This window comes from Phascolarctos cinereus, unplaced genomic scaffold, assembly GCF_003287225.1.
Source record: "Phascolarctos cinereus isolate Bilbo 61053 unplaced genomic scaffold, phaCin_HiC Scaffold_3;HRSCAF=262, whole genome shotgun sequence".
Classification (NCBI taxonomy): domain Eukaryota; kingdom Metazoa; phylum Chordata; class Mammalia; order Diprotodontia; family Phascolarctidae; genus Phascolarctos; species Phascolarctos cinereus.
The window spans coordinates 125738712-125766666 of NW_027555736.1; the positions used below are offsets into that span (position 1 = coordinate 125738712).

The window sequence follows — 27955 nt, forward strand, 5'->3', positions numbered from 1 at the left end:
TATTTATATTTGAAAATTAATGTTTTACTGTTAGAAGTCTCCATTAAAATAAAAAAAATGAAAAAAAAGAAGCAGCATCCCATTTAGAGTTATGCTTTGTTAATTATTAGCACACTTTAAAAAAGCTTTTTTTTCCCCCCTCTGTCTTGTTGCTAACAACCTACCTGAATTTGGAGTCCAATATTTTTCAGTTGTTGTGAGTGGAAAGGATTATAGTAGTGAGAAAGAAACAATAAGTCTGTAACAATGAATGTAGAATGTGGGAAAAACCAAACACTAAAAATAGACTGAAATTGAGACTGTTTTCCCAGTTTTGCCCTGCTTTTGGAGAAGCTCTTTAACTTAAATAGGCTGTCCTTCCAGTTAAGCTGAGATCTTGAAGGAATTTTACCTTGGTTCAATTTGTCTTTACCAATTCTATGTTTTTTCCATGCTGCCATGCCCATATTCTTTCTTTTTTTTTTATATAAGAAGAGGGAAGTGAATGAGCTAAGAAACTTCACAAATCAATAAAAGGAAAGGAAAGGAAGGAGAAATGAAAACCATGCATCTACTGATGGAAGTTAGAGGAGGGCATCAGTGTATACATTTTCAGCCCAACAGCCTGGCGATATCATAATATTCAGCCATTGTACTGAATATACTTTTTTTTTTGGTACAGGTCTGTCATGGGTTCTAAATCCATTGTTCTGGGCTTGGAAATAGGAAAACTCTTTGATTGATCCTTGTTAAGATAACATGAGAGGAGAAACTGCTTTGTTATTTGTTTTAAAACTTAATGTGAACCATCATGGTCATGAAGTTGAGATACCTAAATAGAATGATGTATATGATTATAGCTATGAAGGCCTAGAATGAATAGGAAAAACATTCACTTTTCCCCTTCCCCATTTTTCTTTTCCTTGAAGCCTTCTTCCATTTTCCCTTTAGCCTACTATGTTTTAAAATTTGGTCTGATAAATTATATTACTGACATCTGCAGGTGGATTTTGACCAGGAATTACAAGGCACTCTCCAAAGGGACAAGAGGCAGCACATCTGGCTTCCTTAATATTGTGATGGAACTGAAAAAATGCTGTAACCACTGCTACCTGATTAAGCCTCCTGAAGAGAACGAACGTGAAAATGGGCAGGAGATTTTGCTGGTGGGTCCTTACTCTGTGCATAATTAGTATCTTTTTTAAAAAACCATGGTCAAATCCACAACAAAATAAAATACAACAAAAACTCACCTATCCTACCTACCTTCAAATTAATTCCTTTCTGTCTCATTCTTTTCAAAATTTGGTTTAGGGGGGAGGCTTTTCTTTTCTATTCAAGACTTTTTAATTTATTTGAAGAAGTTATCTGTTTAAAGTAACCAAAGAAGAAATTAAGGTTGTGGATTCTTTTTTAATGACTTACTTCTTTAGTTAAAAATGCTTTCAAGTGGGGAAGCTAGATGGCACAGTGGATAGAACACTGGCCTTGGAATTAGGAGGACCTGAGTTCAAATTTGGCCTCAGACACATAATGCTTACTAGCTGAGTGACTCTGGGCAAGTCACTTAACCCCAATTGCCTCACCAAAAAAAAAAAATTATTTCAAGAAACATTCTGAACACCTCCTTTATACTTAGCATAAGCGCTGTGGGAAATGGAAAAATACACAATAAATAGCTCATTGAGGACAAGGGACCTGTATGATCTTACTGAGATGCCAAGATTTATATGGATTAAAAACTTAGGGTAATAATTAGAGATAGAGTATGCAGTAAGTTGCTAAAGTGATTATAATCAAGTGCCACAGGTAAGAGAAATCAAAGCTAGAGAAGATGTAGGTTTGGTCATTATTCTTGTAGAGAAGATAATGGAAACCATGTAGATGAGCAATGCCTAATAGATGAATTCTGGGAATACTAAAAGGCTGGAAGAGAAGAAGGAACTACCCAAAAGAGACAGAGAAATAAGAGCCAGGAAAGTACAATAGCCTGGAAACCACGGAAGGTGACAGTTAAAAAAAACATCGATCACTGCTGTTAGATACTTTAGAAAGTTTGAAAAGTGTGAGAACAGAAAAAAGACCACTGGATTGGTAACTTTATTAAGAACATTTTTAGTGAAGTAGTGGTGGTAGAAGTCAGATTGTAAAGTCATTATTAACAGAGGGGTGTGGGCAGGTCCCAAACCAGATTATATAAAAAACGTCTATGAGAAGAAGAATCCTTTGAAGTCAAGAACAGTTTTATGTGTAGAAATGGGGAAATGTTTCAACCTCATGATTGGAATGACTTTTAGTTCTTTAGTCCCTGATCAGGAGCAGTGGGAAGCTGATCCTTTTAGACAAACTATTAACAAGACTTCGAGAGAGGGGGAACAGAGTTCTGATCTTCTCCCAGATGGTGAGGATGCTGGATATCCTGGCTGAATACCTGACTATTAAGCATTATCCCTTCCAGGTGAGTATAATCAGTAATTGGAGTTGCAGGCTTACTAAGCTGACCCATAGTGGGAAAAAGTCAGCTCGCTTTTAATTGTCCTAAATCTAGAAGTAAGTCTAAGAAAGGTCTTATTTTGAAATAACTTACTCTGGGCTTTCTCCTCACTAAAATACTCATATGAAGGTCACTCTTTTTATTTGAAAAAGAAAAAGCAAATAAAAGTTAGGTGGGTTTGCTTCTTACCTCTCTAAATAATGGAGAGGAAAAATTGGTTGTCTAATGTGGGAATCGCAGGAACTCAAGAAATGTAATACAAACCAGAAAAAAAAAATAACAGTATGTTGTTTTATAAATTTTCAGTGAACTTGGCATTGAATCTGGAGATGTAGCCTACTTTGAGCTGGTTCTTTTTTTGTTAGTCCACTGATTCCTGGAATAAGTTTTTGACTAGAATGCAGACTATTTACTGCTACTTACTGACAGTCATTCAGGTATATCTTCTTGAGATTTACTCAGAAAAAACCTTATTATATGGATATTAAAGGATTTTGGCAGAGATTTCTCTGATCTGTTTTAATGGTTTATATAGTGAATAGGTGAATTATATTTTTTGTTTGTTTTTTACAGTGGATTAAATTAAAGATTTGTTTCTAACTTGTTTGTCTTTGACTGGAATGGCAATCTCATCAACTAGTGTCATAATTTATATATTAGTTTTAAAGGAACTTTTGAGTCAGTAGGTATGAGATTTCCCTTCTTAAATCCTGTCCTCAGAGCCACCAGCAGATCCTCTTCCAAAATATTCTGAAGGGCACTGTTTAGAATTTTTAGGCTTTTGTGTTATTTTTCTTTAATAATTTTCTTTCAGTAGTATTTTATAGTGTGGGCTATTCCACAGAAATAGATTCTCTCTTAGTGTATTTGATCCCCCAATTGCTTTTACTTTAGTGACTTATTGGATGCCAGAGAAAATCAGAAAGTAATCTTATTCTCTTTGTGAAACTGACAATACTGTTTTCTTTCTGCAAGAGCTAAGGTGGAGCCCATTCCTTTCTGGTTCTTGTGTCATAGTAGCTTAGTTCATTGGGTTGTCTCCATTACTAGCAGCAATGAAGTGGATTCTTCTGGTCTCAGAATGTAGAACGGGATACTATAGACCATATTTCCTTTGGACTGATCAAATGGAATTTGTATTCTCTGGGAGAGAGGGAATGAAGTTTTAAGACAATGATATGGTCAGACTAAAGAACACTAGACTGGGAATTTAGAGAAAAGTCAGGCTTACTCCTGACTTTTCCACCAATTATGTAACCTTGGGTAATTTAATTTCTCTAATCTTGGTTTCATCTTCTGTAAAATGGAGATGATAATAACTATCTTATCCATCTCATATGAAAGTTGTGAGGTAGAAATCAAATAATGTATGTAAAAGTGTTTCATAAAAGTTAAATATGCTTTGTGTAATATAATGAGCAGTGTGTTGCATGTGCATATGTTTATATGTACACACATGTTATGTTAATGGTATTTGTACTACTGTAATAAAAAGTTTATCACAAATTAAATTTATGTGATCTTTAAAAATTTCTTAAATCATTTGTAAGCTTTGCAGGGTTTCCTTAGGAAATACTTTTCCCTAGGCACACAGCATTGTAATCAGTTGTATAGTTTCTCACTGCAAACTTGTTTGGTACCTACAAATATAATTAAAACAAAGCAGTTAAGCAGGGATTGGGTTGCCATCATTTTCTTCATAGTCCTTGGTATAAGGTTTTATCCTCAGATTCTCCTGAAAGAGAACACTTTGAATCAGAGCCTTTCAGCTATGATCTTGTAACAAGAGATCCCATGTCATGGGGTATGCTGCCTAAGCAGAGTCCTTACTTACACAGACCTAGCCAGGGCCTTCAGGTTATTTTTAGTCTCTGCCTAGTGGGGACAAATGAAGGTTGCAGGCCTGTAGTGTTTTCAGCTTTTGGTGCCGCTGGTCTTCCATGACTGTTAATTCTTTGCTGATTTATTTCTACAGCGTCTGGATGGTTCAATTAAGGGAGAAATCCGAAAGCAGGCACTGGACCACTTCAATGCAGATGGATCTGAGGTATAGCATTCTCTGTGTGGCTTTGTTACATGAGTAGCTTAGACTCTAAATCAATAATAATAATAATAATTGTAGTTCAGATGTTATATAGTGCTTTACCGTTTACAAAGTGCTTTCCCTACAATACTGTGAGGAAGGTAGTGAGGGAAGACTAAAATTTAATGTTCTTAGTTTTAGGAACTATTCATTATTACCATCTCCCTTTCTGCCTTAGAAAAACAATAAGAATTCCCAAACCTTGACAAGATCACATTAATAATTTGTCTCTTAGAAACAAGCATCTTTATATGTGCTTACCTTCCCAGGCTTGAATAATAAATAAGTTCTGCTAGCAGCAGTGTCATTGCTATATGGTTCATGTGATAAAATTGCTGGGACTTAGAGGACAGCAAGGCAAGAGGATGGGTTAGTTAGTGAGGATTAGCTTTGATGAGGTGATAACATCAAAAGCTTCTATGTTAGAAAGAACTGAATTCTTATCAGGGCTGTGCCACTCTTTGGATGTGACTGAGGATGAACTATATAGGTTTCCTTTTGATTCATTTTAACTAGGAGAGAACAAGAGATATGTATCACTTAAAAACATCCATTTAAATTTCTTTTGAGCTTCCTTTACACTATTATATAATAGTTGGTACTTTATTATTCCTGATTTTAGTAACAGGAATATTTTTCATCCAGTCAGCCAGTTGGTTCCATCTTTGTACTAAATCAGTACATATTAAGTGTCTACACTGTGCTAAGTGTTGGGAGAAGTACAAGGCAGTTCCTTCTGCTGTGGATTTTACAAGAGAATCAAGTGAAATAATTAGAAAAAGTATAAGATAATTATATGATAAATCAATGGAGTGCTAAATTGTGTGGTTGTAGACTATAGATAGCATAGGATTTCAGAAAGCAAAAGGAATGGAAGCTGTGTGAAGGTGGGAATGCAGAAATGTCAGACTTAAAGGGGCAGAGAAACAGTGGGAAAACCAGGTAAGTCAGACGTCTCTGGGGGAGGGGTGTCAGTAATTCCTGAAGCCAGAGTATGTTTTGAACACAGGGGACAGATTGTTTTCCTCCCAGCTGTAGGGCATAGAACACTCTTAAAATAATTGTGTGTGTTCATCAGTAATGGTACTCTTTTTGCTTTGAGGCCAAGGGTGGGGATCCTTTGGGCATTGACATAGTTTCATTTGGCAGAAAAGCAAAACCAGGAAGACCAGTTAGTTGTCAGATTTGTTATGAAGAGGAATCTGTTCATATATGGATGAGACCAGATGGTCACTGAGGTCTCTTTTAACTCAGATTCTGTGATTTTTGTGGACTGAATAAGATTATGTTGCTTTGGTTACTATTGTATTATTATAGTAAAAAATTATTTACTCTCAGTGGCTAGCTACTCTGGCTAAACTATTCAGAGCAGAACTTACAAAGGTTTAAGAATAAAAGGTAGTTGATGAGCTTTGGATTCTGGTTGAATACCTATTATCTCTTTTCCCTCCCTCTCTTCTCTCTCTGTCTATTTCTGTCTCTTTCTTTCTCTCATTCTCTCATAAAGTTTTATATCACCTGTTTCTACTTAAAACAAGGAAACATGATCTGAAAATTTTATGTTTCCCTCTCCAAGATAGAAATAAAATTGTGTTGCTTTTTTGGTGTGGGATAGAGGAAGGCCTCAGTAGACAAATGATTCCTACCCTTCATCTATAAGACCTAATCCTTTTGAGTTTTGGACTTATTTTGCTTTTTTTTTTTTAAGGGGGTTGTCTTTCATCCTGAAGTGAGAAGTTCCATTATGTGTTATTAGTTTCCAAATGGAAAGACTTAGTTTTGCCCTTTTTTTTTCTTTTTTCTTTTCATGAAACTGCTGAGATCATCCTGCTGGTCAGTCCTTACTGGGTCCACTGGCTGTGACTTAGCCATCCACTTTCAGTATTTCCATATGTAATTGCTAACAAATATGACTGCCAATTGGAAAGTGAAGGCTATTTTATCATCATCATTTGGGCAAAACTCAGATAATTTTTGACTGTGTTTATATAAATATGTGGATGTGCATTCATATTATAACACTAATTATATTTCTGACATAATTATACAGATACATTAAAATGTAACCATGGCCCCCACCTCCCAAGTACTTGAAGACAGACATCTGGATAAACATTTTTTTCCTAATATACTTTTAATTTTTCATATTTCTTTTTTTTAATTAGTTTATTTTTAGTTTTCAACATTTACTTCCATAAGATTTTGAGTTCTAAATTTTCTTTTCTTCCCTCCCCTCCCCCTTCCCCAAGACGGCATGCAATCTGATTTAGGCTCTGCATATACATTCATATTAAACATTTTCACATAAATCATGTTGGAAAGAATGGGAGTAACTGCGAGGAGGAAGAAACAAAAAAAGAAAAAAATAGAGCAAATAGTATGCTTCAGTCTTCATTCAGACTCCACAGTTCTTTTTCTGAATGTGGATGGCATTGTCCATCATGAGTTTTTTGGAGTTGTCTTAGATCTTTGCATTGCTGAGAAGAGCTTAAGTCTATCACATATTTACTATTTCTTTGTGCCAATTCCAAATCCTGACTTTGAATTGTTTCTATGTAATTTCTGTTGTTCTCATCATGTGACACATGAATCATGTATAAATGTCTGGTTTTTTCTATGCTTGACCCTTATCTTAAATGTACATACCCTTCACTACTTTATTTTATCTTTCATTCTAGTGCTGTAATCTATTTGATATTCCAGTGTTCTTTACTAGTCCTAAGAAATGAATAAACATTCATACATGAAAGTATTTTCATGTGCCATTTTATATTGACTGTTTTACTGAATTTTATCCACCACAGAAAAGTGAATTAAGAAAAACTCTATGTTAAGAGGATTGTTTGTGATTGTGTAATTACATGCTTTGGATATGAAATAAAGCAATAAGGTGTTAATGAAAAGAGCATTGGAATTAGAGGCCATGAGTTTGAATTCTGGTTCTGCTACTCAACTGTTAATATGACTACTCTCAAGTAATTCTCTCTCTCAGGGTCTTGGTTTTTTCATTTTTAAATATGGGTACTATAGTGCCTATTGTACTTTTCCAGGCCTTAACCCCTCCTTTCGTGAACTGCTTGCTCTTTCCTCTTTTACAATGAAATTTCACTGTGCCATCAGGTCCTGGACATTCTTTTAGCTTCCATAAAGTTTGCCCATCATATCTTACTTTTCTTCACAACTGCAGGGGTTTCCAGGGATACAGGGCTTATTGGAGTATGAAACTGTTTCTGAGACAGACACGACATAAAGTGGTGTATTGCCTTATGTACAGGACTTCTGCTTTCTGCTCTCAACACGGGCGGGTGGCCTAGGAATTAACTTGGCTTCAGCGGACACTGTGGTCATCTTCGACTCTGACTGGAACCCCCAGAATGACTTACAAGCCCAAGCCCGAGCACATCGGATTGGACAGAAGAAGCAGGTTAGAGGAAATGTCAGGATATCTCTAGCTTTAGTCTACAGGGATTTAGCCCTTTTATGACATATGTATACTGCAGTGTGTCCCAAAAGTCTTAGTGCAGTTTTAAGCAATTAAAGCGATGACTTTTGGGGTACCTTGTGCTTTCCTCCCATTTAATGCCATTTCAGCTAGGCTGGACATCTGCTGGATAATAATAAAAGATAGTACCTTTTTGCACTTAAATGGATTTCCTAATTTGTGTGTGTGTGTGTGTGTGTGTGTGTGTGTGTGTGTATACACACATATATAAATATGTGTGTGTGTGTGTATATGTATGCATGCGCGTGCACGCACACACACCTCTCTCACACTTCTCACACTTGAGAATGTAGATAGTATAGCACTGGGGTTTCTTGTGAGCTTTACCCTAAAGATGGCATTGTTTTGCATAGATATAGGATAGGTAATTTCTCCCCTCACTATGTTTGGGTAATCATTACCTATCATTCTCTTCAGTGAGCCCTGTTTCCTTGTTTTTCCCACTAGTCAGATATTCCCATACATGTTATGGTTAGAAGTATTCTATAGATGGCTTTTCATGGACCATTTCATTTAATAATAGAAGGTATAGAAATCTGTCTTTGTGTGTCATTTATACAATTTATCATTAACATAGCTTAATCAAAAAGGCCATTTTTGTGTTGTGTTCAATATTTCTTCAATTTTCATTGCAATATGACCACTAATAGCAGTCTTGATATCTTTATTTAATAACTTTTATTTAAGATGAGTTTCTGCTATAATAAAAATACGTGTCTGATTAAGACTACTACCTGAATGGATAGAGTATAATAATTTACGTTTCAAGCAGAATAGAATTGACCTTTTCCTCCTAAATGGGACATCACATCAGTTGTTTGTTCTCTGGGTAGACCTAGAGAATTTGCATAATGCATGTCAGATATAATCCTCCTTTTACTTTGCTCTACAGGTGAACATTTACCGCTTGGTTACAAAGGGGACAGTAGAGGAGGAGATCATTGAACGAGCCAAAAAGAAGATGGTGCTGGATCATTTAGTGATCCAGCGTATGGATACCACAGGCCGTACTGTCTTGGATAATAACTCAGGAAGGTCAAAGTAAGTACTAGAGGGAGGGAGTGAAAGAAATCCAATTGAATGTAGGCTTTAGACTATGTGTTGTCAATCAGGTATCACTCTGCCTAACTTGAGGAGTTCATTCAGAAGTCATGTTGGAAATTCCAGGCTGCTGAACAAAAGAAAAGCATATTAACATCTACATTGTTGTTTTTGTGTGGGGGGAGGGTTTTTATTTCCTTGTTTTCTCTTTTTTCTATATCCTAGCACTTGCTCACGTTATTTTCTCTTGGATCTTACTGTCTATCTTCTCTTTTTGTTTCTTGACCTTTTCCTTTTGCTTTCAATTCAATAAGCATTTCTTAGGTGCCAATGTACGATGGGTTAGGTATATAAAAATTTTTAAAAAATCAATAATTGCCTTCTATTGAGAGATACAACATGTAACACAGATAAATAAATATGAAAGAAATCCAAAATAGTTACAAAGTAATTTGCAGAGAGATCACTAGTGGTACTTGAACTAATAACCGTTGAAGGAAGCTAGGCATTGTAAGAGGTAGAAGAGAAGAGAAAGAATGTGCACTCATCCTGGAGGTCAGCCAGAGTGAAGGCACAGAGGTGGACCCTGCAGTATTGTATATTATAGGCCAGGGTGGCTGGAAAGGGAGTGTTTGGGAAGGAGAATGATATTTAATAAACCTAGAAAGGGAGCCTGGATACAGATTGTGGAGGGTTTCAAGTACCAGAGGAGTTAGTATTTAATCCTAGGAAGTTGCTTCTTGGTCAGGAAAGTCAGATCTGTGCTTACAGGAATATCTGCCTCTGTAAGCTGCCAAAGCTACCAAGCAACTGTAACAGGAGTTTTAACATTTTCCTAACAGACTTTAATCCCAAACACTATTTGACTTTTGATTATTTGACTATTAACTATTAATCAACACAAGTAAATCAACTAGAATCCTAATCTTTTTCTTACTCTTCATAAAAATGTTTGTGTTTGGATTCTTAGTTTCTTTCATTTAACAATTGATGTGATATTGAAAACAGGAATGGTATAGAAAGCAGGAGAACGTATATTTAATTATCTTTAGGAAAGAGGACAACTATTTCTTGGTCACCACATATTTCAAATTGTATTTTCTGGTATGGTGGTTGGATTTTTATTTTATTTTATTAGTTACAGGAAGAAGGCATATAGACTTGAATTGGATGTTTGATTCTAGAAGTTTTATAATATTTGGGCACAACAAAGGGGTTGACTTGAATCTATGTTTGTTAATATACATGGAAATTTCAGTGTATGGAGTGAATGTAGTTGGGAAAAGCTTCTTTCCCTTGTTTGTGGTTGGACTCAAGCAACTGGAAAGATACTTTGTGATTGGCACCCCACTGGGCACATTATTTTTTATTCTTTTTTTTTGGGGGGGGGGCAATGAGGGTTAAGTGACTTGCCCAGGGTCACACAGCTAGTGTTTTGTGTCTGAGGCGCATTTGAACTCAGGTTCTCCTGAATCCAGGGCTGGTGCTCTATCCATTGCGCCACCTAGCTGCCCCTGGGCAAATTATTTTTAAGGCCAAAAGTGTGTGAGGAATTTCTTTCTTCAGAGTCCTTTAGAAATATTCTTTGATGGGCAAGGTAATTGCTGAGGAAAATATGGAAATGCCCGTGTCATTTTATTCCCACTACATAGAGTGAGACTGCCTTAACAATACCGGTCCTGAAGTCAGAAAGACCTGAGTTCAAATCTGGCCTCAGACCAAACACTTGACACTTAACTAGATGTGTGACCCTGGGCAAGTCATTTAACCCCAATTGCCTAAAAAAACAAAAAAGAAAACAACACTCCATTCTGTTGATGAATAAGGTATCTAACGAAGCTAAAGCCCTATCTTTCATGGTTGGGATAGTATAGAATATTTTTCCTGGGAATGTGTTAGGAAAAGGTAGCTACATTAAGTATTTCAGATCACAAGTACCTTTTCCCTTCCCTGCAGTTCTAATCCTTTCAACAAAGAAGAGCTAACAGCTATTTTGAAATTTGGAGCAGAAGATCTCTTCAAAGAACTGGAAGGGGAGGAGTCAGAGCCTCAGGTGATTAAACATTGGGGGAAAATATTGACATACACATATGTGTGTATGTATATGTATATATTATGTATATATTTTTCCTCTTTTTGAGAGTTCTAAGGAATTTCTTTTCCAAAAGCACATTCTGAGTTTTGCCTAAAAATTGTTCCATAATAAATATTACTTAAGGGAACTAGCCAATTTTACTTTATTTCGTCCAAGTTTCTATAAAATTAAATGGGACTTTGAGGAGTGGTATGAAGGTTCTCTCTTTTTGCCTGCTTGCCTGCTGGTTCTGGTGGCTTTAGAATTATTTATTATTATTTAGTCTTTATACTGAGGTTTTTTTCTTTTTTTTTAGGCAGTTGGGGTTAAGTGACTTGCCCAGGGTCACACAGCTAGTAAGTGTCAAGTGTTTGGTCTGAGGTCGGATTTGAACTCAGGTCCTCCTGACTCCAGGGCCGGTGCTCTATCCATTGTGTCACCTAGCTGCCCCACATCAGTACTTTTTAATGAATGCATCAATACTTTTAATATGACTTTATTAAAAAGTACCATTTTTTAATAATCTCAGTTTAAATTATATGTCTGTTGATCTTAATCTCCTAGGAAATGGACATAGATGAAATTTTACGATTGGCTGAAACCAGAGAGAATGAAGTGTCAACAAGTGCAACAGATGAGCTTCTGTCACAGTTCAAGGTATGGAGTCAACGCCTAGTTTTATGTAACAAAATGTCTTTAGTGTTGGAGTTTGGTTTAAGTGTGAACCCCCATTCGTGTTATTCCATGGAATAAGGGCTTTTGTGATAATGAAAAATAAAGCCTTTTTGCAAATTTAATTAGCACCTCCATAATTTATTGGTATCATTCCTTACACGTTTTTGCCAACTTGGCTTTTTTATGGTATCTTACTCATATATTGTGGTGTCTTCTCCCCTAAACCCTTAGTTTTCCAAGTTGAAAATTGTATTTCTGGAGTTTGATGCTACTTCCTGAATCTTTAAATGTCTTGTAATATAATTTTAAAAATGACAACTTTGGAAGAATTTCTTTATGTAAGACAATATTATTGCCATTAAATAATAATATTATTTGCTATTACTTTCAGTAATAATGCTGTTCACAGTATGAACAACATTACTATTGTTATTAATAATAATAGCTGACATTTGTTTAGCCCTTTAAGGTTTGCAAAATGGTTTACAAATATTATCTCCTTTGAGCCCCACAACAACCTTATGAGGTAGGTGTTGTTATTACTATTACAGGTGAGGAAACTAAGGCAAATAGTGGTTAAATAACTTGCCCAGGGTCTCACATACCTAGTGCCTGAGGCTAGATTTGAACTCAGTTCTTCCAGACTCTGTGTCTAGCATTTTATCCACTCTACCACCTGGATGCCAAATTATCAACATTAATGTAATAAATAAACTTAGAACTCATAGTAGTTAACAAAGTATTATAATGTACTACTATACTAAACAGTCTATAGGGGCAGCTAGGTCGCAGTGGATAGAGCACCGGCCCTGAAGTGAGGAGGACCTGAGTTCAAATCCGGCCTCAGAGCAAACACTTGACATTTATTAGCTGTGTGACCCTGGGCAAGTCACTTAACCCTGATTGCCTAAAAAATAATAATAATTTAAAAAAAAAAAAATAGTCTATAGCAAAAAAAAAATGTCCATTTCTCAAAGCTTGAGGCTACATTTCTCTGATGTTTGACCATTTTAATTAACCTTAAGATTGATATTGAGTTGACATCAATTAACAGCAATTTTCACCCAGGAGCATTAAAAAGAACACTAGATCTATAAAGTTTTATCCTGGCTCTTGTGAGACCTCCAGGAACCTGCCTCACATTATCCCTTGAAATATGTAGGGTGTTCTTAGAGGAAACTCATCCACATCAAAGCAGTAACCTGTTTTATAAATGTAACACAAGTACCGGCAGTGATACACTGCAGTGCAAATAATGGCATTTGAATCTTCACTAGAAACTTGATTTCTGCGTCTTACTTGTAGCCACTTCACCTCTCTTGGCCTCAGTTTCTGCATATGCAAAATTACAGGGTTGGACCGAATAATATCTACCTTCTCAACATCATCCTTCTGTTTTTCTTTTTCCTAGTCACAAAACCAGAGTATTCTTATAACTTAAGAAGACTGCTTCCTCTATCTTTGCTCTTAACCCTACTTCCTCTTTTCTTTTTTAGTTCTTTTGTCAAATATTTATCTCTTCCTTATATATCTTCAGGCTTTCCTTCCTTTCTTTCTCCCTACAATCATTCTCAGATCTCCCTATTCACAGAAAGGCCTTGCCTGTTTTATCTTCTGGCCCCATCTATTTACTGTTTCTTTTCTCTCCTCGTCATTGCTAAGCTTCTTGAAAAAAAAAACTGTCTATAACTAATGACTCTACTTGCTTGTTACACACAGTTGTTTCAGTTTCTTACTATAGGGCTCCCACTTCCAACTATTTTACTGAAATTGCTTTCTTTAAGGTTACCAGTGGCTTCCTAATCATGAAACTAATGGTCTTAAGTCCTTGAATGCTTTGACCTTTTGGCAGTTTGACATTTAGACTACACCCTCCCACTATATACAGTTCTGTCTTTAGTTTTCAGAGAGAAACTCTTGGGGTGCTTTGAATGGCCTTTTCTCTATCTCCTTCAATTGACTCTCTATCCTATTCTTAACCTCTTAATGTGCTCTGTATATTCTACTTTTGTAGTATCGTTGAGTTTCACAGATTTATTACGACTTGTGTGTAGATGATTTACATAATCTGCCAGGCTATTTCATCTATTTTTCAGAGCTCCAAACTTTTATTTCTGCCTGGGTGTCCCACTGGAGTGGGAGCTGGACACCAGCTTTATTCACATATGCTGTAGTTTATTAACCCTTTTTTATTTTTTAAAAATTTATTTTATTTTCAATTTATGACATAAGCATTTCCATAACATAGTAGAATTAAAAAAAAAAGATTATTGCACATGAAACTGCAACTCTTATGTACAACTTGCTATTCCTTTTAAATACATAATAAAGTTATCATGTAGCTTTCTTTTTTCCCCCCTTTTTTTCTCCCCTTCCATGACTACCTTAGACATGTGTGTGTGTGTGTGTGTATCTATATATATTTAAAATCATTCTGTACATACTTCTTTTTATCAGTTTTTTCTCTAATTTGTACTTATACCTCTACATATTTCACTCATTCTGCAAACATTTATTAAGGACCTCATTTAAGCAATAATGGATAGGAGAGGAAGGTGACTTTAAAGACAGGAAAACTTGGGTTCAGGAACTGTTTCTAATGTATGCTGGCTGTGTTACCCTGGGCAAGATATTGAACCTCTCAGTGCCCCAAGCCACATCCCTCAAAGTTTCTGAGCAAGAGTGTGACATGGCCCAGCCTGTTCATTAGGATAGTTATTTTGCTATGTGGAGGCTGGATTGGAGAGGGAGAGGCTAAATAGGCTAAGTAATTGACTAAGTACAGTAGTCAGTAGTAAGTCCTAAGTGCCTACTATGTACCAGGCACTGTGCTAGCTCTGGGGATTAAAAAAAAGGCAAAAACCAATTCCTTCTCTCATGTAGCTCACAGTCTAATGAATGAGATAGCATGTAAAAACTTATGCACAGATAAGCTACACACAGGATAAATTAGGGAAAATCCTCGGAAGGAAGGCACTAGAATTATGGTGGAATCCATAAGGCTTCTTATGGAAAGTGGCATTTTAGTTGAGACTTGAAGGAATCCAGGAATGGAGATAGGGAATATAATAATGCAAGTTAATGCAAGAATGTAATATAATACAAGCTGAGGGCATGTAAGTGAAGGGAAGAGGACAAATGTAAGAAATGTAGTGATATCTGGTAGGTCTTTACAATTGATTTGATATAAGGGATAAGGGAGAAGGATAATAAGATGACTGTGGTTGATGACTCTGGGTTGTTGGGAGAGTGACAGTACTCTCAGGAGAAATCCTGAAGTTTGGAGGAAAGGCAGGGTTAGTATAGGAAAGATGATGAATTTTGGCCTTTGGCATTCTCCTATATATAATTATTCTCTGTCCCAGGAAGTAACTTTCAGTAGATATGAAAAAATATCAAATGTCAAAATATGAAATTACTTTGTCTTTCACATGCACACAAATATATGAGGTTGCTCTAGTTTATTATTCTTGAATATTTTATGTCAAGGTTTCATTTCTTAAGCCTAAAATAAAGTCCTTTCCCTAAAGTCAGATTTCTGAATTGATATGATATTCATTCTGAATTGGGCCACAAATTGGTATGCTTTGCTAGTAAGGCAGAACATTTGAAGTTCAAAATGGAAAAAATTTCACTTTAAGTTAGCTGGGTTCTGATATTTGGTACTTTAATTAAAAGCCAAGAGAGCATTCAGTGTGATGAAGAACAACTGTTGCTTTGAATTTTGTATTCTGAGAAACCTGACAAACTCTTGTTGAATATCCATTTATCACCTTTATGGAAGTATCAGTATCAGTTTATTATGGATCAACATTTTATATCTTAATTAAAACCTATGTAAATTTGCTGGGTAATATTAGACAACTTATTTTACTAAAAATATAAGTGATTCAAGTATAAAACATCTAAGACTTTTGTATTTATGTTTGTGTTCAGTCTTTTCAGAAGTTCTAATGGGGGATAATTTGGAGAAGGAAATGAGTATGATAATACTATGTATGTAAAGATAACATAACTGATACCCATCATCTGATTTTTTTAAATTTAAAAATCTTCTTTAACATTCTACCATAAGTTTTAGAAAGTAAGAAAAAGTCTGTGTGACAAAATAGAGGTGGGTAAAGAGGAGATGGCACTTCATCTCTTAGGGCCAGGGATGATCTAAATAACTTTTTATTTGCTATCCAGTGGGAGAAAACTTCTTGCTCATTGACCTAAAGGGAGAATGTCACTTCAGAACTGTTCTTCAAGGGAACAAGGCATCTTGAAATCTCAGCTTCCTGGTGTTCTGAGTCACAGCATGTTATTTTCTTGATAGAAATATAAAGTCAGATTTAAAGCACTAAATAATTTTACATGTTGCCAGATTTTTACCATTGGAAGGTGCTATGTTTTTGAAAGTGGCGAGTCTTTTCTTTTAAGGTGGCCAATTTTGCAACCATGGAAGATGAGGAAACTGAATTGGAAGAACGATCACATAAGGATTGGGATGAGATCATTCCAGAGGATCAGAGGAAGAAAGTAGAGGAGGAGGAACGACAGAAAGAATTAGAAGAAATTTATATGCTGCCCCGAATTCGGAGCTCTGCAAAAAAGGTACATTGTTTTGGGGGTGTAGTGGAATCAGTTGGGTGGAAGGATCTATAACCATATAAACTTGCAGATTTGGATTGTGTATTTCATTCAAATTATAAGCAAAATCCTTGGATTTTTTTTATATATTATGTGATAAAGATGTTTTTATCTATAAGATATTCCTTTTTAAGTTTAGTTAATTTAATTTTTACTTTATTTATTGGAGGTTAATTGAGGTTAATTTGAGATTAAGTTACTTGCCCAGGGTCACACAGCTAGTAAATGTCTGAAGCTGGATTTGAACTCAGGTCCTTCTGACTCCAGGACTGGTGCTGTATCTGCTGTGCCACCTACCTGCCCCTATTCCTTTTTTTAGGGGGAGGATTATAGAGAATAAGTGACATGATTAGAGAATAATAGGATAGGCAATTAAATATCATGAATAGAACTTGACAGTGGTGTCATAGCTCTTCATTGGCAGTGAGGTCATTGATTTTATTTATTCATGTTGTCCCATTATATATTGTCTTCCATCTCTCCATAAAGCCCTATAAAGCAGGCATGTAAACATTCAGACCAGTGCAGAGATAAGAACCTTTTTTTTTTTTTATTGTTCCTCTACCTAGGGCCGTTCATCTATGGGGAAAAATATAACCAGCAAAGGCCACATCAATAGGGGAAAAAAAAGTTCTTTAATGAGAGAAAAAAGTAATCATTTATATGATACTTTAACATGCAAAGCACTTTACTTGTGTTATCTCATTTGATTCTCACAACACCCTTGTGGGGTAGGTGCTATTATTATCCCCACTTTACAGATGAGGAAACTGAGACTGAGAGAGGTTATGTGACTTACGCAGGGTTACCCAACTAGTAAGTGCCTGAGGCAGGATTTGAACTCAGTTACTCCTAACTCCAGTCCAGCATTCTATCCACTGCATTACCTAACTGCCTGAAAAACAAAGTATTTCACCAATCTATATTTTTAATTCAAAATGAGAACATAACTTTATTGAATAAATAAAACAGGAGGTAGAAACTTTTTTTTTCCAAGTCCCATGAACAAGCATTTATTAAGTGCCTGTTATGTGTTTAGGACTGTCCTAAATATTGGGGATATAAAGAAGGCAAAAGATAGTCCCTGCTTTCAAGAAACTCAGATTCTAATGAGGGAAACAGTATGTAAACAAATATATAAAGGACAAAATAGAGATAATCAACAGATGGAATGCACTAGTATTAAGGGGGATCAGGAAAGACTTCTTGAAGAAGGTGGCTTTAGCTGAGATGAGGGAAGACATGAGACAGAGATGAGGACTGAGAGAATTCCAGATATGGATGAACAGCCAATGAAAATGCATGGAACTCATTCAAGAAACAGCAAGGAAGCCATTATCAGTGGGTCACTTTGCATATGTGCGAGTGAGCTGTAAGAAGACTAGAAAAGTGGGGTGGGCCTGGTTGTGAATAGCTTTGAATACCTAATAAGATTTTATATGTGATCCTGGGAGTCACTGGAATTTATTGAATAAATGGGTGATGTGATTAGACCTGTGCTTTAGGAAGATCGTTTTGATAGCTGAGTGAAGGAAGAATGGAAGAATGGACTTTACTGGGAAAAGGCTTGAGGCTTGGACCAACTAGAAGGCTTTTGCAGTAATCCAAGTGTGAGGTGATTAGGGCCTGCATCAGGGTGTTGGCAGCGTCAAGAGATGAAGATATATGAGAGAGAAGCTATAAAGATAACATTGACAGAAGACTTGGCCACAGATGGCATATGGAGAGGTGAGAGAAAGTGAGGAGTCAAGGATGACACCTAGGGTAGGAGCCTAGGTGCCTGAGAGGATAGTGGTGCCCTCTATGGGAATAGGAAAGATAGGATGAGGGGAAAATTTTGGGGGTGGACAAAAACAAATCACTTCAGTTCTGGACATGTAGAGTTTAAGTTGTCTATGGAACATATGGTTTGAGATGTCTCATCAGCACTTGGATATGGGAGTCTGAAACATACGAGATAGGTTAGGGCTATCTGAGAATCATTAACAACAGTAACAATAGCTAACATTTGTATACTGCTTACTATGTGCCAGGCACCGTGCTAAATGTTTTACAGTTATTGTCTCATTTGATCCTCGCAACAATCCTAATTTTATCCCCATTTTACAGTTGAAGAAACCAAGGCAAATAAAGGCTAAGTGACTTGCCTGGACCACAAAACTAGTAAGTGTTTGAGGCCGGATTTGAAAGTAGGGCTTCCTGACTCCAGGCCCAGTGCTCTATCTACTGTGCCACCTAGTTGCCATAGAGACAGTAATTGGATTTATAGGAGCTGATAAGATTTCAAAGTAAAATGATATACCGGGGAAAGAGAAGAGGCTACACAGTAGAGCCCTGTGGAATACCCAGGATTAGTGGGTGTGACCTGGAGATCCAAGAAAGGCGATGGAAGAGGATTGATTAAAGAGTTAGGAAGAGACCTAGTTAGATTAATGTTCTAAAAACCTAGAGATAAGAGAATATCTAGGAGAAGAGGTTTATAGACTGTGTCAAAGGTTGTAGAGAGGTCTAGAAAATTGGATATTGAGAAAAAGGTCATTAGATTTGTTGATAAGAAGATCATTGGTAACTTTGAGAAGGGCAATTTCAGTTGTACCATGAGGTCGGAAGCCAGAATGTAGAGTTAAGGAAAGAGGAAAAAAAATGGAGATACTGATTGTTGACAGCTTTCTCAGGAAGTTTAGCCACAATAGGGAGGAGAAATGAGGGATGATAACTATGGGGATGGATGTGTCAAGTGAGGATGGAGGAGACATGGGCATGATAGTAGGCAGTAGGGAAGCAGCTTATATTTGTAACTTTTTACTCATGGTTATACTAATATAGCAGCCTATATTTGTAACTTTTTATTCATGAGTAAAACATTACAAATATAAACTTTGTTAATTCATTCAAACATTTTATATTTAGATGGCCATAGTTCAAAAAATACTTTCACATATATTCTGATTTGATCCTTACAGCAACCTTGTGAGGTTGCAAGGTAGGTATCATACTTCCATCATACAGATCAGAAGACTGAAAAAATAACCTGCCCAAGTTCAAATAGCTCCTTAGTGGCAGAAATAAAGCTCAAATTCAGTTCTTTAACTCACAGTTGAATAATAGGCCTTGCTACTTGTTATACTGTTAACCTGCTTCTGGCTTTTTCAGGCTCAGGCTAATGATAGTGACTCAGATGTTGAGTCCAAAAGAAGGGCCCAGAGGTCTTCTGGTTCAGAGAGTGAGACAGATGACAGTGATGATGACAAAAGGCCAAAGCGCAGAGGACGTCCTCGGAGTGTCAGAAAAGACCTTGTAGAGGGATTTACAGATGCTGAGATTCGAAGGTTAGTAGAGGCTTCAAGTCATACTTGTTTCAAATCATGTGCTACTTTGAATAAATTGGTAGCATATGAATGCAGTCAGTCTGCAAACACTAATTTGCCTTGAATGATTAAAATTATGACTGCATAGGTGATTCGGATATCTCAAAAGACTGGAACAGAGCCCTTCCTGTAATGCCTAAACTTAAGTCTTCTGATGATTCTGCATCTTGTTCAGCTTTTCTTGCTACTCCTTCTTTGGTTACTCTTAACATTATTTGACACAAGCAAAAAAAAAAATTTCTGAATGAACTGGCCATCATCACCATTAAAATAATTAGTATTATGCATGGAGGAATTTCGTATGTGGTCTAGTGGTTACAATGAAGGTAATATTATTTGTTTTGATAACCTCCTGTCCTTATATCTCTTCCTCTACTATATTCCTCTTAAACCTATTCTTGTCCTCACAACCTCCAATCACTGCACCCCTTTCTGCTCTTTGAAGTTCATCCCTTTTGCTGTGGCCTTATTTTCCTCCCTTTGAAATTTGATCCTTTCGTTACCGAGCTTAACTTGATATTGTCTTCTGACAACCTTTATCCCTTCCTGTTGCTACATATGGCTTGCCAATTCCCTCCCTAGGCTAGCCCCATCATTATTCCATTTTCTGTTTTTGAGTGCTACCCAAAAAACTTTAATCTTTTTATCCTCTGTTTTTTTTCTGCCTGCAAACATTAAAAAAGTTAAGTAAACTTAACCCTGCTCTCCTTTATTTACCAGGCAAACTTAAAATCACAAAACAGTGATCAATCCCCTTTCTTCCATTCCCCACTCATACACACAGGGAAAAACCAAGCCAAAGTAATTTATATTCATTAGTTCTTCATCTTCTACTTACTTTTTACTCACTAGTAATCTGGCTTCTGACCCCATCCTTTGATTAAGATTTCTTTTTCCAAGTTTATTGATGACTTCTTAATCACTGAATCCAGTGGCCTTTTCTCAGTCCTTGTCCCGGTTGATTTTTCTATTGTTTTTGACACTGCTGATCACTTTCTAAATACTTTCTTCTCCCTTGGCTTTCATTATACTGCTTGTTTCTATTTTTCATTCTACCTGTCTGACTGTCCCTTCTCAGTATCCTTTGCTGAATCATTATCTGTGTCTTACTGTCAAGTATGGTTACATCCTGTGACTCTGTTCTAGACTATTTTCTCTTCTTCCCTTAGATTTTTTTCTTTTAGTTAACGCTTATCAGTTTAGTTTTCTGCACAGATGACTTACAGATTTATATAGCTAGCCCTTATTTATCTCCTGAGCTCCATTCTCACATCACCAACTGCCTCCTAGATGTTTCTGCCTCAATGTCCCATAGGCATCTCAAACTCAGAATGTCCACAGTGGAACCCATTTTCCCCTTTGCCTCCCCTCTTCTTCCTCTTCACTTTCCTACTTCCAGTGATCCAGGTTTATGATGTCAAAGAAATACCAGGTGCTCGCGCTCTCTCTCTCTTCTTTCCTCTCTTCCCCCCCTCTCTCTCTCTTCCCCCCCCCCTCTTCCCCCCCCCCCTTTCTCTCTCTCTCTCTCTTTTTAGTTTTTAGGCAATTGGGGTTAAGTGACTTGCCCAGGGTCACACAGCTAATAAGTGACAAGTGTTTGGTCTGAGGCTGGTTTGGAACTCAGGTCCTCCTGACTTCAGGGCTGGTGCTCTATCCACTGCACCACCTAGCTGCCCCCATCAGGTTCTTCATATTCCCTCAACTCAGACACCCTCTTTACTCACTGCTCTGAATTTTGCTTGGCTGTGTGTGTATATGCCCTCACCTACAGCTCTTTAAAGAGCTTACACTTTGGTTCCACTTATGTCTTTATATCCCCACTTCCTAGCACAGGACCTTGCCTGTAGTCGGCAGTTACTAAGGGACTCTTGAATTGACATGCTATTGTTAGATCACTTTCTTACAACCTTTCTTTTTAAAAGTACTATAAACTTAGTGTTTCTTATCTCACTGGTACCAAACCACCTTTTTTTTCACCCCAGCTCCATATTTCTTGTCTGCACAGATTGAAGACAATAGAAGCTGAGATTAGAATAATTGGCCTAAATGTAGTTATGTTCATGACTATTTCATGATTCATAGAATGGAATTTACATGAAAGACTTTAGGTACTTTCATAGTGTTCCATGTTACTCAGAGTAAAATGAGGGAACGCTTTCAGGTGTGTAGTTTAGATGTTTTGTCATTTTAATATAGTTCTTCTTTATGCATCTTTACTGTTTTTCTTCTTAGGTTCATCAAAGCATATAAGAAATTCGGGCTTCCTCTTGAACGGTAAGTTCAGTAGTAGTTGTCCACCAGATACTTTATTCGCAGTTTAACCAGTGTCGTGCAGGCTTTATTTGCTGAATTAAAATACTCTGTGATATTTTATATGCACCAGTGATGGGATCACTTATCTCTTTCTTTGTAAATAGTATTTTATTTTTTTCAATTACATATAAAGATAGTTTTCAACATTCTTTTTTTTTCTTTTTTGATGAGCAGTCAGGGTTAAGTGACTTGCCCAGGGTCACACAGCTATAAGTGTCAAGTGTCTGACACCATCAACATTCATTTTTGATAAGATTTTGAGTTCCAATTTTTTTCCCTCCCTCTTTCCTGTCCCTCATCCCCAAGAAGGCAAGCAATCTGATACAGGTTACATGTGCAATCGTGCAAACATATTTCCACATTAGTCATGTTGTCAAAGAAGAAACAGAACAGAAGGGAAAAGCCACAAAAAACAAACAAACAAACAAAAGTGAAAATAGTACACTTTGATCTACATTCAGACTCTGTAGTTCTTTCTCTGGATGTGGGTAGCATTTTCCATCCTGAGTCTTTTGGAATTGTCTTGGATCATTGTATTGCTGAGAAGTGCTAAGTCAGTCATAGTTGATCATTGCACAGTGTTGCTGTTACTGTGTATAGTGTTCTCCTAGTTCTGCTCACTTCACTCAGCATCAGTTCCTGTTAGTCTTTCCAGGTTTTTCTGAAATCTGCCTGCTCATCATTTCTTATAGCACAATAGTATTCCATTACATTCATATACAATAACTTGTTCAGCCATTCCCCAGTTGATGGGCATTCCTTCGATTTCCAATTCTTTGCCACCACAAAAAGAGCTGCTATAAATATTTTTCTATACATAGATCCTTTTTGTTTTTTGATGATCTGTTTGAGGTACAAACCTAGTAGTGGGATTGCTGGATCAAAGAATATGCAGAGTTTGATTGCCCTTTGGGCATAGTTCCAAATTGCTGTCTAGAATGGTTGGAACAGTTCACGGTTCCATCAACAAAGCATTAGTGTCCCAGTCACTTACTTTTCTTTAGATAATACCGGATACAATTTGCATTCAAATCATTAGATTTGGTACAGTTCCCAAGTGAAAAAGCCATAAGTTTGTCATAATAATATATTCTGCTATACTTTTGAGAGTGTACTAGTATTGAATTGGACAGTCGATATAGCAAAGAAGAAGCTGTGTTTCAAGTAGTCTAGTATTCTGCTTTCATTTGCAGACTTTTTTTTTTTAATGCTGTATAGTACATAACAAACCCATGTTGGATGGACTACCTGTGGTAAACTTATGGGACAACGTGAGCAAGAGTCACACAGGATGGGCAGGCTATGAACTGCACCAAAGAAAGAACTTCCAAATCTGTGAGATCACAGATCTTTTGAGTATTTGAGTCATATTACTGGTGAGGGAAATTGTCCTGATTGTTATTACTACTGATAAATGTTTGCTGTAGTACTTTGAAATTTAGAGCTCATGTAGCTTCTCCTTTGGAGAAGGGATGTTGTGCCTTCAGAAACAAATATCATTAACTATAATTTACAGGAATCCTGGAATACACAGTATATATTGCATAAGCATATGCACATTCAGTTCTAGATATGAGTAGAGTCCAGCAATCTTTACTCCTAGGCCACTATCTGTATCCAAAGGATATATTTCTATAGTGGGACTGTTTTTAAACTCCTACTATTTTCTGATGTTTTGAGCCAAGGTTTCTGACTGGTTTCGATAATGAATAGAGTTAGTTTCATTTGATTTTTGTTTTTTGATAAGGGTTGTTATATTTATTCAGATCTGAATGCTGTGAACCTGTTGGACCTTAGAATTAGCTGGATTAGTAAGTAAAAGTATCAACTTGTGGCAGGCAACACGTCCTCTTGGATGATTACAGGGAAAGTCAAATATGTTTTTGGACCTGTGTTGCAGTGGAACCTGGAATCATGCTAGAGTATATCTCACTGGAATGGAGAATGTCAGCTGCCTGGTAGAGGGAGGCCATATTATGCATCTCTCTGCTATTTGTGAAGGAAGGAAGAAAACAAGTATTTGTTAATTGCTAACTATGAGCCAGAAACTACTAAGCAGTGGGGATACAAATACAAGCCAAAAGAAAGACAATACCTGCCCTTAAAGAGCTTGTGTTCTAATGGGGAAAAAACACACAAAAAGATGAAAAACGTGAGTTGGGAGTGAAGGTACCCATTGTAGGGGTATTACTTTGAAGTCTACAAAATTAGGAATCAGCTGGGAGGGAAGTTAAGGCAGGCTGGCCTGGGCCTTTCACTAGTGGTACCTGGGGAACAGATGAAGAGAAATATCCATGGGCAGAAAGGCAGCATGGGTCATAGGATATTCCAGGGCAAGAAGACCCCAGGAATTAATGGAAGTTCCAGGATTAGACAGTAGTAGAGGTATGATTTTGAAATCTTTAAAGCCAGGAACAGGGATGGAAGGGGAATAAAAGCAGGCTGGTTTGGGCCCTTCCACCAAATGAAGGTTCCAGGAGAAACTTACCAATGAGAGTTTCATATTGAAATATCTGACTAAGTCATGTCAGCTGAAGTCAGTAACATGTACTAAATATCCACTGTATGGAAAATACTCGGCGGAAGCCAGTTTTTAGGCACTTGATACATTAATATACTTTATATACTTCTAGAGATAAACAAAACACATAATAGAAGTAATTCAATACTCAGCTTCTAGAAATACTGTAAGAAATGAAAGTTAGAATGGAAGAGGAATGAATAGTGGAGAAGCAACATTCTAATATAGATTAAATTTAACAGAAATACATATGAAGGTCTGTATTTGGGTTTAAAAAGTAAAATGTACAATTACAGGAAAGGGTATCTATGAAAAAACCTCTGGGCGTTTTAGTGAATTGAAGACTACAGTATATGAATCAACTCTGTGACATGAAAGCTAAAGAAGCGAATTCATATGTATCCTACATTCATTAATAGAGACCCAGTGTCCAGAATGAAGGTGGTTATAGCTTTTCAGGGTGGAATGGGCTGTTTCAGGAGGTAATTATTAGTGGAAGTCTTAAGAAAGAAGTTAGAAAACAACCTGTCAGTGATGAAATGGAGGGGCTATTTGGTTATGTAGCTTGGATTAGATGATTTCTGATTCTAATTGTAAGATTCTTTGAACATAAATAACGTCTGTAGTTTAAAGAGCTCATCGTTATCACGTCAGTGGAATTCATCAATGTGAGTACCAGTTATCATACAGTCCAGATAATTTAAAAGTATGTAAAAAAAATCACTCTTAAACTGCTCTTCTATATTTGGGATATTCTCAGTGCTATTTGAAAAATGGAAAGTAAAAATTTCACGTACTTCATTTGTGCTTAAAGTGAGGAAAAGAGAGCAGGAAAAAAATTCTTACAATAGCAAATCAGAGGTGAATGGTGCTAGGAATCTTTGTTCAATATTAGAGAAGTGGGAACAGTATCTGAAGTGTGCTAAATTTGTCATTCCACAGTCTAGAGTGCATTGCTCGGGATGCTGAGCTGGTGGATAAGTCTGTAGCAGATCTGAAGCGATTGGGTGAATTGATTCATAACAGCTGTGTGTCAGCAATGCAAGAATATGAGGAACAACTGAAAGAAAATGCCAGCGAAGGTAAGTCCAGAAGGTCATTCTTCTGAACTCTGGTACATGTAGCCCCAAATTTCCACAAGTGCTGTAGTTCTGTGTCCTGATTCTTTATTTGCTGTAGCTGTTCTGACATTGACTTTGTGCCGTCTCCAGTGATTTGAAGTTCATGGAGAGCTAAAGATGATACATATATAATAAAGAAGTTGACAGTCAAATAAATATTGTTTGATAAATAGGAATTCAGTGATATAGCATTTTAGATTCAATTTAGTTCAGTAAACATTTAGTAGATCTATGTATGTATGTATGTATGTATGTATGTATAAGGCACTGGTGATAAGAAAGACGAAAGTAAAAACAGTACCTTCCCTCTTAAGATCCTTTATTTTACTAGGGGTAGGATATATATCCCACCCCCCTTCTTGATGTGTGTGTGTGTATAGATTTGTGTATGTATATATGCATACACATATATACTATATACACATACATGTATGTGTATAGATGTGTGTAAATATATGTGTGTGTGTATATATACATACATACACACACACACATATATGTAAATTCATATGAGGAGGGAGTGAACAATAGGGAATGAGCGCAGGTGGTGTGTAATGTGATGCAAGGTTTCATGGAGGACAGGTTATATAGGAAGCAAACTAAAAATTATATGAAGAGTGGGCAAAGAAGGCTTGCCTTGGAGGTAGCCTGTGCAATGAACTGAAATGGATAGAATGTAGAGTGATCAAAGAACAACTTTGTGTCAGTATTTCTAAAATATATAATGCATCTGCAGCATGGATTAGAAAAAGGAGACACTGAAAGCAGGGAAACTAATTAAGAGACTATTACACTGATCCAGGCCTGAACAGGAGTGGTGGCCTTTTCAGTGGAGAGAAGGGAACAGATACAAGAGGTGATTTGGAGGTAGAATCAGCAGGAACATATATGAGTTGGAGAAGAGAAAAGAGTCAAGGATGGCTTTAAGGTTGCAGACCTTGCTGACTGCAAGATGGTGCCCTTATCAGAGCTAAGGAAGCATGGCAGCTGGGCAGTTTGGAGGAGTAGATAATCGGGTGTTTTAGATGTCAGTGGGACATCTGAATGGAGATGTCAGCTGGTTTTTGGAAATGTGGGACAAAAATTTGGGAGAGACTAAAGTCATTATACACACACACACATATACACATACATGTATATACATGTATGTACATATATAATAATGAGATTCATCAGTTTAGATATGATAATATAGAGAGACGAGGGGAGAGAGAGAATGTATCTGGAGGGGACCTATGATGAAATGTGGTAGCATGAAAGTATCTGGGCAATTTTCATTTATAATTCCTTGAAGTGTATAATGTAGGCTTTTTTTTTTTAATCATGGTTTTCAGGGATACTTCCTATAAAAACGTTTATGTAAGAAGGAGAGTAACATTGTAAAACTGAAAGACAAGAACTCTGATCAGTACAGTAACCAGCTGTGTCTCTTGAGGAACTCATGAAGCATTTTGGCAGGGAGGGTTAGTGAGAGTGATACCAAAAACAGACAGACAAACAAACAAAAACCCCAACAACAGCAACAGCACACCTACAACAGCAAAAACCTAACAACAAAACTAGACAGACAGATGGCTACTGAAACATTGTTAAATTGAAAGAAGGAACGGCAGATAAGCAGCACAGTTTTGAAAGTAGCATGTGCAATGATGTACTTTTTAAAAAAGCAAGCTGTGTGAAATGGAGATTTACAGTTTAATAAGGAATTCTCATTTTGTGTGTACTGAAATGCTCTTTTAAAAAAAGTGTTTAAGTTCAAAGTTAAAAAGAAAGGAGGTATCATTACTATTTATGGACCAAGATATAAATTTTTTACATTCTCTTGACGGTTAAATAAAGCCTATCCTATGTTTAAAACAAGTAAGAATAGTCTGACAAAACAAATTCATACAGTGGTCATGTCCAAAAATGTATATATTAATTCTGCACCTGGATTCCATTATTGCACTGTCAGTAGATGGTTACCATACTTCATCATAGGTCTTCTAGATATGTGGTTGGTCAGAGTTCTCAAGTGTTTCAAAGCTATTTTTCTTTACAATAGTGTTTTCATTGTTAAAATTGTTTGCTTGGTTCTATTCACTTCATGCTACATTAGCTCATGCTTCCTAGATTCTCTGAAATAATCTCTTTGGTCATTTCTAATGGTGCA

The 27955-nt window shown here is 36.6% G+C and overlaps 1 protein-coding gene across 11 annotated transcripts in view; it reads left to right on the plus strand.

Moving 5' to 3' along the window:
• CHD2 (chromodomain helicase DNA binding protein 2) overlaps positions 1-27955 on the plus strand; it is a 155388-nt gene that overhangs the window by 88193 nt on the left and 39240 nt on the right. For all 11 annotated transcript variants that reach the window (XR_013485307.1, XM_078151152.1, XM_078151151.1 and 8 more), the window contains 11 exons: positions 983-1145; positions 2285-2437; positions 4449-4520; positions 7831-7980; positions 8951-9099; positions 11056-11152; positions 11738-11830; positions 16271-16444; positions 19634-19809; positions 22081-22122; positions 25625-25764. Coding sequence is in view for 10 of the 11 variants with exons in the window: in XM_078151152.1 (XP_078007278.1) it covers positions 983-1145; positions 2285-2437; positions 4449-4520; positions 7831-7980; positions 8951-9099; positions 11056-11152; positions 11738-11830; positions 16271-16444; positions 19634-19809; positions 22081-22122; positions 25625-25764 (1409 nt within the window). In the remaining variant the exon portion in view is untranslated. The remainder of the gene's footprint in view (positions 1-982; positions 1146-2284; positions 2438-4448; positions 4521-7830; positions 7981-8950; positions 9100-11055; positions 11153-11737; positions 11831-16270; positions 16445-19633; positions 19810-22080; positions 22123-25624; positions 25765-27955) is intronic.